The 17,587-nt window shown below is 42.7% G+C and overlaps 1 protein-coding gene across 3 annotated transcripts in view; it reads right to left on the minus strand.

Annotated features, from left to right (window-relative positions):
• Nucleotides 1-12,538, minus strand: part of CSMD2 (CUB and Sushi multiple domains 2) — a 1,275,366-nt gene extending 1,262,828 nt beyond the window's left edge. For 2 of the 3 annotated variants that reach the window (XM_089673879.1, XM_089673878.1), the window contains exon 1: nt 12,023-12,538. In XM_089673879.1, the coding sequence (XP_089530005.1) occupies nt 12,023-12,185 (163 nt within the window). In that variant the 5' untranslated portion in view covers nt 12,186-12,538. The remainder of the gene's footprint in view (nt 1-12,022) is intronic. The other variant, XM_089673880.1, reaches the window with a different exon arrangement.
• Between the last annotated feature and the right edge of the window lie 5,049 nt (nt 12,539-17,587).

The raw sequence follows: 17,587 nt of genomic DNA on the forward strand, positions 1-17,587 counted from the left end.
AATTGTTTACTTTTTTTTATTGCATTTTAGGAATCAATGTCAAAGTGAAATATACAATTCTCTCATTTCTAATTTTTACCTTTACAAGATAATTCATGACTCGCATGCTAATAACACACATACGTACATGCAAAGAGTGCATGTAAAACAGCATAAAAAGTCAACGGTAGGGCCATCTAAAGCTAACCCATTTTTTTATATGATTTGTGAAAATACAGGCAAAAAAAAGAATCAATGTTAGTGTTGCTAATAGACATTGAAAGAGTCAAAAATGAAAAGGAGTACTGAACAGAACACGCAGCACTGCTTGCAGAAAAAAAAGGGATTCTTTGTTTTCCAAATCTTCACTACATGCTGCAGTTGTGTGTGATAACACATACTACGCAAAGTTGATTTTATTGCTTGTCAATTAAATGTAATTCCCTAATTTATGATGACTGCTATAGTTCATTGAATAGTGCTTTTTTGCAGGATGCTCCCAAGACGTTTAGGTGAGAGCTGTGAAACAGAAACATTGTCTGAGTCCACACAACCTAATAAGCTTAGCCAGTGATCTATAGTGTTTTAATGCTTCAACCTTCTACTGCAATAAAGGATATTTACTGTTCTCAAAACCACAGTCAATTTCTTTGTAGTACCCCAATTATAATAAGCCATAGCAAAGCACATTAGTGTGATACCTGCATAGGGGATGGTACAACACTCATGGGTTAGTTGCAGCTAAGAGACCACGGGCAGGTCAGGCACTACACCTACATTGGGGCCTGAAGCATGAAAGGGGACTTTTACAAGATACCTATAAGATACAAATTGAGTTTCATTTTCCAAACATTTGTCATGTTCAACTCTTAAACAAAATGTACTAAAGAATACTTACAAATTAATGGGTTTATGTCATATTTTACATTCAAAAATACTAGCCTTGTCACTTAGGGATGATTCTAAAGTTCGTTATTTTACCCAATTCAACAATTTCCACTCACATTAAAAATCTCAGATGACTGCAAGCTTCTTTCTCAGTATAAGTTCCTTGGGAGCCCAGATGTCCAAATTTATACTTATGTCTAGATTCTGGAACCTGGCCTGCCCTATTCCATATTCAAATACAATGATGAACAGCTGTTCTGGACAACAGTGAAACTTAGAGAATGGGAATGGAGAGGGCAAGGCTTTGAGATTTCTTTAGCTTGGTAAACTTGTGGATTAGGTAGATATAACACACATACCACAAGCTCATGAATGTATGGCAATGGGTTTCAGGTACAACTACTTCTTCTCTGTATAACTTACAATCTACCCATTGTATTATTGTAAATAATGCAAATGTAAATTGTAAATATATTGTGAGTCTCTAAGACTCCTTGCGTACAGTGAGAATTGATATTGGGGAAAATTTTCAGGCACCATTTCAAGTTCTGTAGGCCAGTGGGCCAGGTCCTCAAAAAGAATGGCTGGTGTCTGATTCCTTTTCTGGTCTCTGTCAATAAGAGAAATACTGTAAGGAGAAGTTATGATTACCTAAAATAGGCCAAAGAGTACAGAGATTGCCATCAGAGAACAAGCTAAGTAGGTGCAAATCCTGATATCAAATCCACAGAGACCATTTTGTTCCTAGAAATAGAGCTTTAATTTCCATTTACAAGCTTCTATTGAAAAGTAACAAAAAACTATACAAAAATGATCATCATATGTCAAATACAGAAAATACCAGAAAGTGGTACAGAACATTTGAAAGAGTACCTTGTATATACGCATAGATGAAAATAGCATAGTATATGTATGATAAGCTGAGAAGTAAACAACATTACCTAAGTCAGGCAATTGGCAAAGACTCGGTTTAATAGAGCTATAATTTCACCTCAGGCTGGCTACAAACATAGCAATTTTCAGGTTCTTTTAACCACTTAAATCAGCTTTTAAATGAAAAACAGTCCAATAGATGAATACAACCTAAGACGTAACAGTTTCAATCAACATTATGCAATAAATTCAAAGTACTGGTAGGTGGCCTTGATGGGTTTAGCATTTGTTGCGATTCAAAGTTGGTTAAATTGTGGTCAGCAATAAAAGTTGAGCAATATGCTGTGGATGAACTATAACAGAAGGTTTGATGCAGCTTGCTGTGATGTAAAACTATGGATGAACTGTACCAATATATACCCACATGTCACCCACTCTTGCATCTTTTCTGTTTGCCTCTTGGTGAGTTTTACATGACTAGGGCCCATTACACCAGTCCAATCAGCCTGTTGGTCCAAGGACTTGGCCACCATATTTCATTAAGTTGAAGCACATATTGTGCTAAGAGGTTGAATAAATGAATGCCATGCTGTTTTAGAGTAATGAATAGTAAAGATGAGGTACTCTTTAGCCCCAGAGCAGAGCCAAGCACATTAATATTCTTTTTTCATATTTTGCATCAAATAAAATATAATTCCAGTTTATTTCACATCTCTTTTCTGATTCTGTTCTCTGTTGTCTAATCATTTCTTTTGTTACGGTATATTAGGCTAAGAAAAACCCAAGGCTTGAAATCTCAAGGAGGGACTGCTGCATTATTGTAATAGCGAGTCGTTCTTCGGAATGTGTTCCAGGGCTCAGTAGCATTCAGATTGTTATAAAACGCACCCAACATTAAATTATTTAAAGTACATAATAGTTTCATGCTTACAATTAATAAGACAATGGTTGACCAGTGTAACAAAAACATCACCTATGCACTCCCTGTAACCTCTCTAACACCCTTTTTCTTCTTTCTGATCACAACTTTATCCACTTCACACTCTCCCTGTCTCCTACCTCTCATGCCTCCAACCAGCAAATCGTTACCTGTAGAAATCTCCACCACCTCAGCCCTGACCTTCTTCACTCTGCTATTGAGTGCCTCTATGATAAAATTGTGCCCCTGTCCAGACCTGGCCACATCTGCCTACAACAACTATCTATCATCTTCCCTGGACACACTTACTCTTCTCTGTACACATAGAACCAGGCTTCGCCTGTCACAACCCTGGCAAACAGATGACACCAGAAGTCTCAAGAGATGCAGCCATGTTCTTGAGCTCTTGAGCGACCATAGCGTAAAACTAAATCCCTACAAGACTTTACCCTCTACAAATCCACCCTTCTCAAATACAACTTCGGCCTCCACGCTGCTAAACAAACCTACTACAACACTCTCATCAAAACCCTCTCATCCATTGAAACAGTCATCCACTCTCCTCAGTAAACTCCACTCCATTGGCCTCCATGACTCTGCTCTCTCCTGATTCTCCTCTTACCTTTCTAAGCGCACTTTCAGCATCACATACAACTCCTCCTCCTCCGCTCCTCTTCCCCTTTCTGTTGGGTACCCCAAGGTTCTGTTCTTGGGCCCCTCCTTTTCTCTCTCTACACCTCCTCCCTGGGCCAGTTGATAGCCTCCCATGGTTTCCAATGCTACTTCTATGCTGATAAAACCCAGACCTATCTCTCCACTCCCCAGCTCACCCACTCAATCTCCTCAAGTATAACAAATCTACTAAGCTATCCCTCTTATATTGAACTGTATTGTTGCTGTATTGTCTCCCTTTATATTGTAAAGCGCTGAGCAAACTATTGGCGCTATATAAATCCTGTATAATAATAATTATAATAATAATACTAAGTGACATATGAGCATGGGTGACACCACTACCTCAAACTCAATCTCAAGCGAGTTTATAATATTTCCTCCTCTCCGATCCCCCACTCATGACTTTACCATTAAGATCAACAGCACAACCATTGGTCCTTCCCCTCATGCCAGGATGCTAGGTGTAATCCTAGACTCTGACCTCTCCTTTGGGCCCCACATCCAGTTATTGGCTAAATCCTGCCGCCTCAAACCTCGGGAACATTTCCAAACTCTGCCCCTTTCTGACCAATGACACCACAAAACAACTTATCCAAGCCTTGGTTTTATACCGCCTTGATTACTGCAACTCCCTCCTCAGGGGTCTACCGTTACACAGGTTATACCACCTTCAGTCTATTATGAATGCTGCTGCTAGACTCATACACTTTACCATCCGCTCAGTGACTGCTGACCCTCTCTGCCAATCCCTCCATTGGCTTCCACTAACCCAACATATAAAATTCAAAATAATAACCACAGCATACAAAGCCATCCAGAACACTGCCCCTAGCTACATTACCAACCTCATCCACAGATATCATCCAATTTGCCCGCTCCACTGCTTCCAAGACATCTTGCGCTCTAGCTCCCTCATCACCTCCTCCCATACTCACCTCCAGGACTTCTCCAGAGCCTCTCCCATCCTGTGGAACTCCATACCGCAGTATGTTTGGTCAGCCCCCACCCTGTCTGTCTCCACTTATTCAGGGAAGCCTACCCACCTCCACCTAAGAACTGTACTTCAGCACCTCCATTAAAACATCGCCAACAGCTATCACCTTTTGTACTACCTCCCCCTTCCTTTAGATTGTAAGCTCCACAAGCAGGGCCCTTCTATTCCTTCTGTATTGAAATGTATTGTAATTGTACTGTCTCTCTTTTATTGTAAAGAACTGCACAAACTGTTGGCGCTATATAAATCCTGTATAATAATAATAATAATTATAATAACAATAATAATCATTTTCCAACTTGTGTATACAAAGTATAAAAGAGCTGATATTTTAGTTCAGTAGATGATGGGAAGCCAAGCTCATTATTTATTGAGATCTCTTATTTATTTAATGGTGAGATCTCTGTACTTAAATTCCTAGATCTGCACTCTGCAATAGGAACACCCCAAGTTGAATGGGAACACCCAAATCCCAAGATAACCAAAAACAGAGCTTGGGCCCATGAAAGGGAAAGTCTCATCACTACTGTAGTCCAGAAGAGATTTAAGGCCTCATGCACTCTGGGCATCAAAAATTCTGCTTTTAAAGTGTTACTAAACCCACAACAGTAAAATCAGTCTGTATATGCAGTAAAGCATGTTTGTTATACTCACTGTGGGACCTAAGGAGATAATCCTCTGCATTATGTAAAAATACTATTTGATCCTGACTTCTCTGATCCTCCCCTTCTTCCAGTGTCACCCTCTTATCTCCTGATAAGACATATTGTATGGAGACTATGGTGTCTATTGTTAGACAGGTTTTCTTTTTCTTGGGAAAGTGCATGTGATCAACACAGGGCCAATCAGTGCTGTCCAGACAGAGGTCAGGGGTTTTGCATCCTCCTAGAGCAGAAAACTCCTACAAGTTTTAAATGATGCTATGCTGAACACTGATAGAAATCACAAGACTGCTCTAACTGCTGATGAGAAAAGGTATTTAGCAGTTTATATTTACTAAAATAATTACATTTCCATGCCTGTGTACTCTGGGGACCAGATATAGTGAATGCAGGGTCCTGGGTTTAGTAACACTTTAAGGGCGTTTGATGTTTTTTATGCCTCTATGTAAGCCTATGTGGCCATGCAAAAAAAACCCCAAAAAACCCATAACTTGCACATTCAGGAGAGGAGCGTTTCAGCAGAAAAAATGTCCAACACGTTGAAACCATGTTCATTCATTTCAGTGGCCATAACAAAAGAATATTCTGGCCAATGTAATGAATGAATGCCCAAACAGTTAACGCGGCTAAACGTGTTTGGAAAACACAACTTCAGCAGTGTTTTATGCTGATTTTGTCCTGTAGGCTTCAGAAGAACTGGGCAAACACCTAGTGTGCATGGGGCCTAATAAGGCAGGGCGTGATGCAAAAGAACCTTAATACTTTTTCCCCTAACACCAGATCACTACAGTGTAAAAATGATTAAAGACCTACTATGCAGTAGGATGTGGCTACATGATCATGGACCACCAAATCAGCTCAGACAAAACTGTTTTGTGTTTGTCCTGAACAATCAAATTGTTTTAGGGATAAATACATTTAATTTCCTTCTTTTAACACCTGACTAGGGAGCCTGAATCAATTTTATTGACTGTGAAAGTATCATGTCACATGGTGGGATATGTAGTCTACAACAAGAATGCATATTGAAAAGGGCATTACTAACCATTTCCAACTGAATGTTTAAGGGAACAGTCTTAAATGTGTGAAACTAGTGTCTGCCATAACCTGCTGGTTACTGCTGTAAAACACTAATCCTCTAAATATGTCCATATAAAAAGATCTTTCTTGGTTTGCAAGTCTGCTATCTGGATTTCAGGCCACATACCCTATATTACATTATTTCTAGGAAACTAACAAGGTTTCTGTGCACCTGCTCAGAGGATTAACACTAGCGGGAGAGCTGTATATTGCTATTTATATATTACATTCCATAAAATCGCCATTTTCTGTATTATGGGACATTTAAAGCTTGTGGTGCTAAAGAAGATTTAGCGGAAAATTATATTAAAGAAGGACTCTCATAGGCATTAAAAAACTAAATATAGGTCCATACATTCATGACTAAATACCTATATTAGCCTCTACAATGAACCACAATTGAAATGTGAAGAAAATCCCTTCTTTATTTCTTTGTTTTCTAGCTCCTCTGCTCTTCCCTTGATAGAGCCCTGATTTGTAGGCGCTTCTTATATTGAGCTCAGTTGCCACCTCAGCCTGCTCAGTAAGTGCGCCTGTCAGGCATGCCTGTTGGGAGCTCTTTCATATCCCCTGTGCCAAGTCCTCTTTCTTTTTTCATTAATTTAGCATTTGGTTGCTAGGACGAAGGTGGCCAGGCCGCACAGCTTCATTGGTTGCTAAGATGCCGGTGATTGTGCTAATTAGCACCACTGGTGGCCTAGCTGCCCGCACCATAGAAAAGATAATGCTACGTGGCATGTGGTGCGGTGGCCTGTATCCTAACAATCAATGAGCCTGGCAGCTTGGTCACTGGCATCTTAGCAACTAATAATGCAGGATTGCTGAGTGGTGGATTTGACTGAGCCTATCACTACTTGCAAAGACAAAGGGGGCGACCAGGTGACACGTCCCTCTCCCATTGAATACCTTGAGATGGCTCTTTTCCCAGGGAAGCACCTAGTACCCGGGACAAAGGCTGTCGATAATTAAATATATGTTTCCTTGCTTGATGTGTGGTCTGACAACGGTGGGGGGAAAGGGGTGCATTGTCAACCAGGTGTCTCAGGAACCACACCACCTAGAAAGATGGGACAAAGTGCTACATGCACTTTGTCACCTGTGGGACATGAGCACCGATTAAAATGTTTAGTGAAATGTCTACAAAGCCTTTTCATTTTTGGATAGGGTGGTGAGGGGTTAGAACCAATTTCAGCTTTTTATTGCTGCCTGTATAGCCCAAATGGGAAGATTATTTGTTTTGGAGGCCACTGAAATCAAGGCTTAAAATGAAGGATAATCCAAAATTTGAAACACAAGGAAAATCTTCCAATGGGGACACTTGTTTTGGTGGCTGCTGTTTAAACCGGGCTTCCAGTCGTTTTTGTGTATTAAAAGTCAGCAGCTACAAAAACTGTAACTGCTGACTTAATAAACACACACTGACCTGTCCCAGGGTCCAGCGACGTGCTCACCTGCGCAGTCCCTTTTCTCCTTCTCTCCCCAGCGCTGGCATCTCTCCTGTAGGCACCAGGCTGTGACAGCTTGCGGCTTCACAGTTGGGTGCCCACTGCGCATGTGCGCGTCACGGTGCACATCCTGATTTGTCCGGCAGTCTTCTGGGACCTGTGAAGGTTCTCAGAAGACTGCGGGAGCAAGGAGGGGGCCGAACTTCTGGCTCATTTCGCTGCGGCAAACAGAACCGAAAGTGGGAGCGGGTACCTGTCAAAACCAAATATGACAGTGGAGGGGGCAAAAAAGAGGAGATTCCACTTTCGGCTGGAACTCTGCTTTAAGAGATTTGTTTTCAATTTAAAGAGATTTCTTTTCAGTTAATGTTGTGTCTACAGCACAGGAAATAAAGGAGAAAACTTCCAATGGGTCAAAGATGACAATAAAAAAATTTCAGAGACAGGGGTGGACTGACAACTCATGGGGCCCCCGGGCAATAGGGGATCATGGGGTCCCTGTGTCCTTGCCCAAGCTCAAAAGAGCCTATGCAAAAGGTACCAGCGGCATCTCATGGGGCCCCCTACTGACCCCGGGCACTCGGGCAGTGCCGGAGTTTCCAAATGGTCAGTCCGCCCCTGTTCAGAGATACTTAAAATGTGGGATGCAGATTATGCAAATTATTACTCATTATCAACCATTATCTATTGCAATACATAGGAAGAATATCAAGGTGGTTTCATTACCAGGTGGTTTGGCTCTGCAGATTTATAAACAAATCTAAAAGATCCAGACATTTTGAGCTGAACTGTGCAGAAATCAATACAAGTACTTATAGGATAAGCACATACACTGGCAGATGAAGTAATTGTACATCAGCATCCAGCCTGCTCATTAACCAATCATTGCCAGTCATTAGTTGATCAGCAATGGGAGTCATCTTGAATAATGTCAGTGACTCCATCATTAAAATTAGATGGTGTACATTTAATGTCACCACAAATAATACTAACCTAACATTTCTTTCTATACTTGGGATACGGACAGTCAACACACCTACTTGCATTCTTAACAAGCTGAAATCTGACCTTTCAGTTTTTCATAGTTGTACAGGCTCTCCTTATGTACATATTAGAATCTGCAGCAAGTCAGACAGAGCCTGTCTCATTTCCTGGCTGGTGGATGTCCAGCATTATCTAGCTCTTTCCTCCCCAGCCTGATGGTTCTTGATCCACCCCACTCATTCATTGGATTTAATTTGTTTCAATCATGGAGGCTTGGCATCACATGTGTGCATTAACAAGGGCAGTCTGCATGCAAATACAGCCTGTCTAGGAATGCCCACTTTTCCATACTTACATCCAAACATCAAGGCATTTCGATATTTGCATAACTTCTCTCAAGAGCCACCCCACTGCTTGCATCAGGGTCAGGGGCGGACTGACCATTTGGAAACTCGGGCACTGCCCGAGGGCCCAGGGTCAGTAGGGGGCCCCATGAGATGCCCCTGGTACCTTTTTCATAGGCTTTTTTGAGTTTGGGCAAGGACACATTGGCCCCATGATCCCCTATTGCCCGGGGGCCCCATGAGTTGTCAGTCCGCCCCTGATCAGGGCTCAGGGCTTTTGAGAGATGTACTGAGACAGGGTGCTGTGATGTTTTCAGGAAGCTATATACAGCACCCTGTTTGCCCCTCCCACCAGTCATGATCTGCCTGTGATTCATAGAGAAGCACAGAGACCTACTGATGACATCACTGGATTTAAATTAAGGTTTGTAATGAAAACAGGAAGTGTTTATTTAAAAAAATGTATTAGCATGTTGATGGTTGTGGGGGACCAGGGAAGGCAAAATATAAGGAGATTAAACATCAGCTTGCCCTGATAAGGGAATGCTTACTAGAGGTATCAAGAGCTAAAAAAAAATCAAATAACGTCATTTGGATGTGCAGGCATGCATTATATTTCATAATACTTCCTTCTGGAAGCCTAATAAAATTAAACAATTAGATGTCCATTAGCCACCTTTGTCTTGATTTGACAGGAGTCTTGAGACTGGGACAATAATCAGTCCAATTTAGCAATTCTCTGGGGTAATTTCTGTGGCTCTCCTTGGTAATCTAAGGCTCAAGGGATTCCTGGAAAAGGTTCACATGCTATAAGAATGTCAAAGCAATGATGAGAATGTCACATTTCTACTCGGTTATTACAATATTTCCTTATAATGGTCATGAAGCAATATAGCTGGCATGAGAGGTCACTGCAAATGACAGATGTCACCAGTCCAATAGAATAGCAATATGCTAATTGTTAATATAAAACTGAAAATTAATTGATTATCCTTTACACAAGAGTGAACCGGTGAGGACCCCTATAGTAGAGGTAACGTACATTTAACAAGACATTTTAAATTCAAATGAGTGTGGCTTCAAGGAGGGAGAGGGCAGGCTTAGAAAAGGTATCTCTTATATAATCACGTGACTTCTTACGCAAAAGCACTTCCAGAATTTCCTTTTTGAATAAAAAGTGCAATTCGTATGTATATACAGGTGAAGAGCTGCAGAATCAGGAGGAGTGAAGCTAGATTGCTTTGGGAGTTGAATCAGTTATGACTAATGATACCCTATCATAATCAATGAAACGAGACGCACAGGTTTTGTGCTGTACAATCTTTACAGGCATGAAGGCAGCAACCTTTTCGAAGGCTTGCTCATGTCATGGAATTCTGCAATTGATGGAAAGTGCCTCAGCATAAACCCATGGTAGAAAAAAAAAAGGCAAAGGCAAGCTATAAGCAAGGATGCAGATTTCTATAATACAATTAATAACTATATGTGCAGCTGACAACTCCATTACATGAAAGTGTAATATAAAAAGCACATATTAATGACGTTCAATATCATTCTACACATAAGTTTGAATGTATAAAGAATATAGTGCTGCACAATAAAGACAATCAAACTATGCAGTATATGAAGTGATACACACGCATGATATGTATTTCTAAGTGTCTTTTGCCTCCATACCTCTATATATGAAGCTATATTAATATACTTTTATATTATTTTGCTTAGCCTATCATTATGTATCTATCTGCCCACACATCTCTCTCTCTCTAGTCCTGCTGTATTTGCTTTTTTGATGTTGCCATCATAAATGTTAATCCCACCTAGAACTATTATATACAGAATATTTGTATCAATAATATGACATGTTTTTTTTAATTCAGTAATCCAACCCTGTGTATTTACCAGCACAGAAAGTGATATTAGCACACCAAAAAAAGGTAATCAGACCTTCTCCATAACATTAGATTGTGCCTCCATAACATAACATTGTGTCACCAAACTGATAGTTTCATGCAATTATAGGATTAGATGCGTTTAATTGCTACATAAAAGCCTTTTTTCCCGAATCAGTGGCCGTGGGGCCTTGAGTCAAATGCAACACTTCACATGAAAAATCATCTTGTGGTCTGGGGTAAGAGAAAAAAAAAAGAAAGAAAGATAGAAACGACTCCCTTTAAGAAGCATTAATGGGTAGCTCAAATTATTTTTAATACCATCCTTTTAAACCTTTCGATGAACCTATAGAAATATCTATGATTGCAAATTACAAAAAAAAATCAGAAGATGGACAGTGCTTTTCTTTTAGGGGTTAGAGTTTTAACACAATGTGTGTGGGATGGTGACAGATGTACTTTTTTTTTTCCAAGAAGGTGTCAGGGTCAAAGTAGATCATGTTTGGCTAAAGGCAAGAGGGTCAGTCTTGAAATCAATTAATAAGGAGAGCTGCCTGAAAACCGAATTGCAAATGACAAGGTAGCCAAGTGCTACATGAAATCCCATGATACTAGCCTGAAGAATGGAAATTTCCACTAGCCTAGCAGATTAAAAAAAAAAAAGGCAGTTGATAGCATTTGACAGTAAGACCTGTATATCATGTTAAAATAGCCGTGTGGCACTATGTGCTCGGTTGACTTTCACTGCCTCATAGTGCTTTCTCCATTGCTGCCTGGGAATGGGGACAGGATGTTCTATGCAGAGCAGGCAGCAGGCAAACTTTGCTGGGTCTGGATGTGTTCTTTAACAGTCGCTGGTAATAAAGGTAAAGTGATTTATGCCTGCAGCAGATCTGAGATCCAAGCTTTGCATTGTGCGAGCCACCGATGGCCACAGATGATCAGACACAAGCTGCTCCTATTGCATTTCATTAAAGGGAAAAGGAAGGGAGGGGGTTTGTAGATTCCTACAGGTTTAAAATCTTCACCTCTAGACAACACCTAAAATCTCTGATCCTGCCATAGACACACACGATCGCAGATGACACACCAGCGCCTGTCAGTGCTGAAACCGCATCCCTATGTCTATGCATAAATGAAGTGTTGAGCACAGCATCGCAGACAGGTTGGGGAATGAGCAGCCTGCCCGCATCTCCCATCCTCAGCACCAGGATGATGATGATGGTGATGATGGTGATGATGGTGCTGCCTATGGACAAGTCAAGAGGTCTATCTGCAAGGACTCACCCGTTGCCGATGCAGCCAGCCAGCCAAGGCTGATGAAGGCGAGCCTGCTCCAACTTTGCACTTCCAGAAGCCCCCAAACCCACCATGCCCCCCATATCCTCCTGGACGTGCATCTGCACCCTGTCCTGTCCCCCCACTTCAGCCATCCACACAGGCTTCTCATGGCAGATTCTGCGGGGATCTCTGCTCACACCAAAAAAAAAAAAGGAGGTCAGGTATTCTTGCAAAAAAGAAAATCCCACTACATTGAACAAGCTCTTTGCTTCTGCAGCCGGAATAAACCAAGTCTCTCCCTGCACTGGGGAGATGAGATCAGGAATCCTGCTTCTCCTCTTCACTCCCAAATCTTCCAAATGGCGATGTGGACAGCAGCTTCTTCCTTCCAGGGGATATCCAGACAGGGCTTGTGCAGTCGGAGCTCCGGTATTAATCACCTCCTCATAATATTGGTTCCCCTTTCAGAGAATGATCCACAAGAGGGAATAGGATTTTCTCCCTTCCTCCCCTCCATACAACAATGCTGCAAATTACATCTTGAATTTGTCTCCCCTCCCTCCTCCTCCTTCTCCTCCTCTCACACAGGTCCCCACTCAGAGGAGACTTGTCACATATTTCTGATTAGAAGGACCCCCCAAAAAAACAACACAATCACAGAACACAGGGGGGGCATGAAAAAAGATGGGGAGAGGGGATTCTCTTCTGATACATGATACTGGCTAATTCAAGGAGATGTTCACTTGTGTGACAAATGCAGGACTTTTAGGTGATGAGCACAGCATAGTAAGCCCAGTCTATAGATTCAGAGAGGTTAGGATTGCTATCCTTCCGCTGGAATTGTCCCCAGTTAAAGGGACATTACTATTATATATTTTCTATTTTTCTATCTCCTTTAATTTGTTTCATTTTTTCACAGCCCAAGAAGGGCTAAGACTGCTACCATATACAGTTGGATTTGTCCTCAGTCAGAGGGGCATTACCCCACTTTCCCTTTCTTGCTCACTGAATATATATCTATAATTTTCTTTCTCCGTGAAAAGGAAAGTGGGGTAATGTCCCATCTATCTATCTATACAGTGTATACATATATATATACTCCTAGATTGTAAGCTCCAAGGAGCAGGGCCCTCCTTTCCCTCTTATATTGAATATATATATACCGAAAAGATAGGTAGATAGATAGATAGATAGATATTCTAATGGGATAGATAGATAGATAGATAGATAGATATGAGAGAGAGATAGAGAGAGAGAGATAGAGAGATAGAGAGAGAGAGAGAGAGAGAGAGAGAGAGAGAGAGAGAGAGAGAGAGATTCTAATGGGATAGATAGATTAGATAGATAGATAGACATTCTAATGGGATAGATAGATAGATAGATAGATAGAAGGGGCGGACTGACCATTCGAGCACTCGGGCACTGCCTGAGGGCCCAGGGTCAGTAGGGAGCCCCATGAGATGCCCCTGGTACCTTTCATTGGCTTTTTCATAAGCTTTTTTGGGTGTGGGCGAGGACACAGGGGCCCCATGATCCCCTATTGCCCGGGTGCCCCATGAATTGTTAGTCCGCCCCTTATAGATAGAGAGAGAGAGAGAGAGAGAGAGAGAGAGAGAGAGAGAGAGAGAGAGAGAGAGAGATACAGTATATATAGTTAGCAGCTACAGTTTTTGTAGCTGCTGACTTTTAATTTTCAGAAAAACAGATGGAACTCTGCTTTATTTTGCAGGGATTTCCTCTCACTTCCTGTTTGACTATGTGACAGGAAGTGAAGGGAAATCTAAACAATGGGACATTAATGGTGAAAAAAAAATTTAAAAAAATCTGACAGGGGTTATTATTCCAAAATGAAAAAAAAAACATTTTGCCTATAGTTCCACTTTAAAGCATCACCATAATACATCTCTCTATCCTTTCTTCCCATATGCCATATTTCCTTTATCAGGCTTTCATGGAACTCTAGGGTTCATTGAGTGGTTGCCAGGGAATTTTTTGACCAATAAGTTGTTTCTGCATCCCAGAGGAATAACCATTGACACCAATATTTTTTTCAGTTACCTGAATTCATCCTGCTAACCACAAACATAAGGAGAATTGAGCATTATGGTAATGTACCATGGAAATACTAATTATTAGTTGGGTTCTCTGAGATCTGAACAATATTTCAAGGATTCAGCTGTGTTAAAAAGATTGACAAAGTCTGCCATATGATTTTTCCAATGCTTTACTTATGCATTGCTCCAATGCTTAAAAGCACCGATGCCAGAATTTTTCCTCAGTCCAGACACAAGGTGGATGGTCAAGTGCTGTCCCACATTTCCAATGCAATTGGGTGGTTCTGTGAGTGGTGTCAGTGAGATTATCTTATCTCCTGTCAATGCCTGTTTAAATGTGAGCCACTATTATTGACAGAGTTGTGTCCAGAGAGATAAGTAATGAAGAAGAAGCATCTTATCACTTATTGCACCAAATATATTGAAGTAAGAGCATAATTAGGTAAAATGAAAGAAATAACTTGAAATGTAAAGGACAATAGCCATGTGATTAACACCAAAGTCATACATAATGGAATCAATACATCAACAGCAACTCAGTCACAAAGTGGTAGGCCATGTAAAATGACAGAGCAGGGTCAGTGCATGCTGAAGCGCACAGTGCACAGAAGTCTCCAACTGTCTGCAAAGTCAATAGCAAAAGACCTCAAAACTTCATGTGGTCTTCAGATTAGCACAACAACAGTGCATAGAGAGCTTCATGGAATAGGTTTTCATGGCAAAGCAGCTGCATCCAAGCCTTACATCACCAAGTGCAATGCAAAGAGGCGGATGCAGGGGTGTAAAGTACGCTGCCACTGGAGGCTAGAGCAGTGGAGACGTGTTCTCTGGAGTGATGAATCATGCTTCTCTGTCTGGAAATCTGATGGACGTGTCTGGATTTGGTGGTTTCCAGGAGAACGGTACTTGCCTGACTGCATTGTACCAAGTGTAAAGTTTGGTGGAGGGGGGATTATGGTGTGTGGTTGTATTTTAGGGGTTGGGTTTGGCCTCTTATTTCCAGTGAAGGGAACTCTTAAGGTGTCAGCATACCAAGACATTTTGGACAATTTTATGCTCCTACATTTGTGGGAACAGTTTGGGGAAGACCCCTTCCAACATGACTGTGCACCTGTGCACAAAGCAAGGTCCACAAAGACATGGATGAGCGAGTTAGGGGTGGAGGAACTTGACTGGCCTGTATAGAGTCCTGACTTCAACCCAATAGAACACCTTTGGGATGAATTAGAGTGGAGACTGCAAGTCGGGCCTTCTCGTCTGACATCAGTGCCTGACCTCACAAATGACCTTTTGGAAGAATGATCAAACATTCCCATAGACACACTCCTAAACCTTGTGGACAGCCTTCCCAGAAGAGTTGAAGCTGTTAAAGCTGCAAAGGGTGGGCCAACTCAATATTGAACCCTACGGACTAAGACTGGGATGCCATTAAAGTTCATGTATGTGTAAAGATAGGCATTCCAATACTTTTGGCAATATAGTGTATGTAGTATAATCAATATATGGCTGCATGTTAACCTGCCCACATGGTTCACATTCCAGTGTGTAGATACAGATAATACTCTTATAATATACCTCCTATGTTCCCAAATACATGCTGCATTCCTCAGATCCCTTCATTACAGGCAGTCACCTCTTTTTCCCCAAAAATCACCCATGTTGTTTCTTACAGTACCCGACAACTTACCCAAAATCTCTTCTCTCTATCCCCCCACTCCTCCCAAACAACTATACATCGCACCCTCAATGCTTCCATCTCCCCTCTACGGCTCTCACCACCTCCTCCTGTTACTCCACTCTCCCACTGACCCGAACGCCACCAATGGTAGAATCACACTCTCTTGTACATCCTGCTCCCATGCCACTTTTCTTACCCTTCTTCTCCTCCTAACCGCGGGGGACATCTCCCCAAACTCTGGTCCTCCTCCACCTCACTCACCCACAAGGCACCTGCCTACTTCCATGAACTGCCGCAACCCCCTCAACCTAATACTGGTCCCCCTGCTCCCCAAAACCACCCCTCCGTTTTCGTGTGCACTCCTGAACGCCCGTTCGGTTTGCAACAAACTTACCACCATCCATGACCTCTTTGTCTCCCGCTCCCTCAACCTCCTGGCAATCACCGAAACCTGGATCCAAACCACCGACTCTACCTCCCCTGCAGCACGCTCCTATGGAGGTCTTACCTGGACCCACTTACCTAGACCCAGCGGTCGAAAAGGTGGTGGGGTTGGTATGCTCCTGTCACCTCAGAGCACCTTCCAAGTCCTCCCTAACCCTCCATCTGACTATTCTCTCCAATCCCCCTGAGGATCGCAGTAATCTATCAGCCCCCTGGACCCGTATCCCGCTTCCTCAACGACTTCTTTCTCTCCTCCAAGCTGCCCACCATCATCCTTGGAGACTTCAACATCCCTACCAACATCAATAGCCCGGCCACATCCCAACTCCTCCACTTAACCTCTTCTTTTGCACTCGCACAGTGTATACAGTCCTCCACCCACTCCGACGGGAACACCCTGGACCTTGTTTTCTCTCATCTCTGCACCCCCCACAACCTCTCAAACACCCCTTCTCCCCTCTCTGACCACAATCTCATCACCTTCTCCGTCTCCTCGTCCTCTTACACCTACTCCTCCAAACGTCAAACAATCACCAGCCAAAACCTCTGCAACCTGAACTCTGCCCCCTTCCACTCTGCAGCCGACCAACTTTACGACAGTATCCTTCCCCTGTCCTGCCCTGACCTGGCCAATACTGTCTATAACATCTATAACAACTCGCTGTCAGCCGCTCTTGACTCCTTAGCACCCCTAACCACAGGAAACATTAGACCCCGACCGCTTCAACCCTGGCAGAATGACCATACCAAAAACCTCAAGCGACACGGTCACGCGCTAGAGTGACTATGGCGCAAAACCAGATTCCAACAAGTGTTCACCCGATACAAATCCACCTTCCTCACCTACACTTCCTCCTTCCACGCTACCAAGCAAGCCTACTTTGTAAGCCTCATCAATACCCTCTCCTCCAGCCCTCACCGGCTCTTCTCCGCCTTCAACTCTCTGCTCTCTCCGCCCCCACCTCCACCCAGCACCTCACTCACCACCCACGAGATTGCTAACCACTTCCAAAGCAATTCGCAGGGACATCACCACTGCTCAGACTCTCGCCCCACCTAGCATCCCTCACACGAAAACCCCCTCAACACTCCTCTCCTTTGACCTCGCCACTGTCCAGACCTCCACCCCACCCCACATTAGGCACACTAAAACCCCCTCAACACTCCACTCCTTCAACCCTGCTACAACTGAAGAGGTCACTAAGATCTTCTCTGAAGCTCGCCTTACCACCTGCCCCCTTGACCCTGTCCCGACACAACTCCTACGATCTCCCTCCTCCTCCATCCTACGCTCCCTCACTCCCTGTTGCCATTCTCATCCAAACTCCTTGAGCGCTTAGCCTATAATCGCCTAAGCTCCCACCTCACCGACAACAACCTCCTTGATTCCCTACA

Source organism: Staurois parvus, unplaced genomic scaffold, assembly GCF_062004578.1.
Source record: "Staurois parvus isolate SC_StPar_1 unplaced genomic scaffold, SC_StPar_1.0 ptg000145l, whole genome shotgun sequence".
Taxonomy (NCBI): Eukaryota; Metazoa; Chordata; class Amphibia; order Anura; family Ranidae; genus Staurois; species Staurois parvus.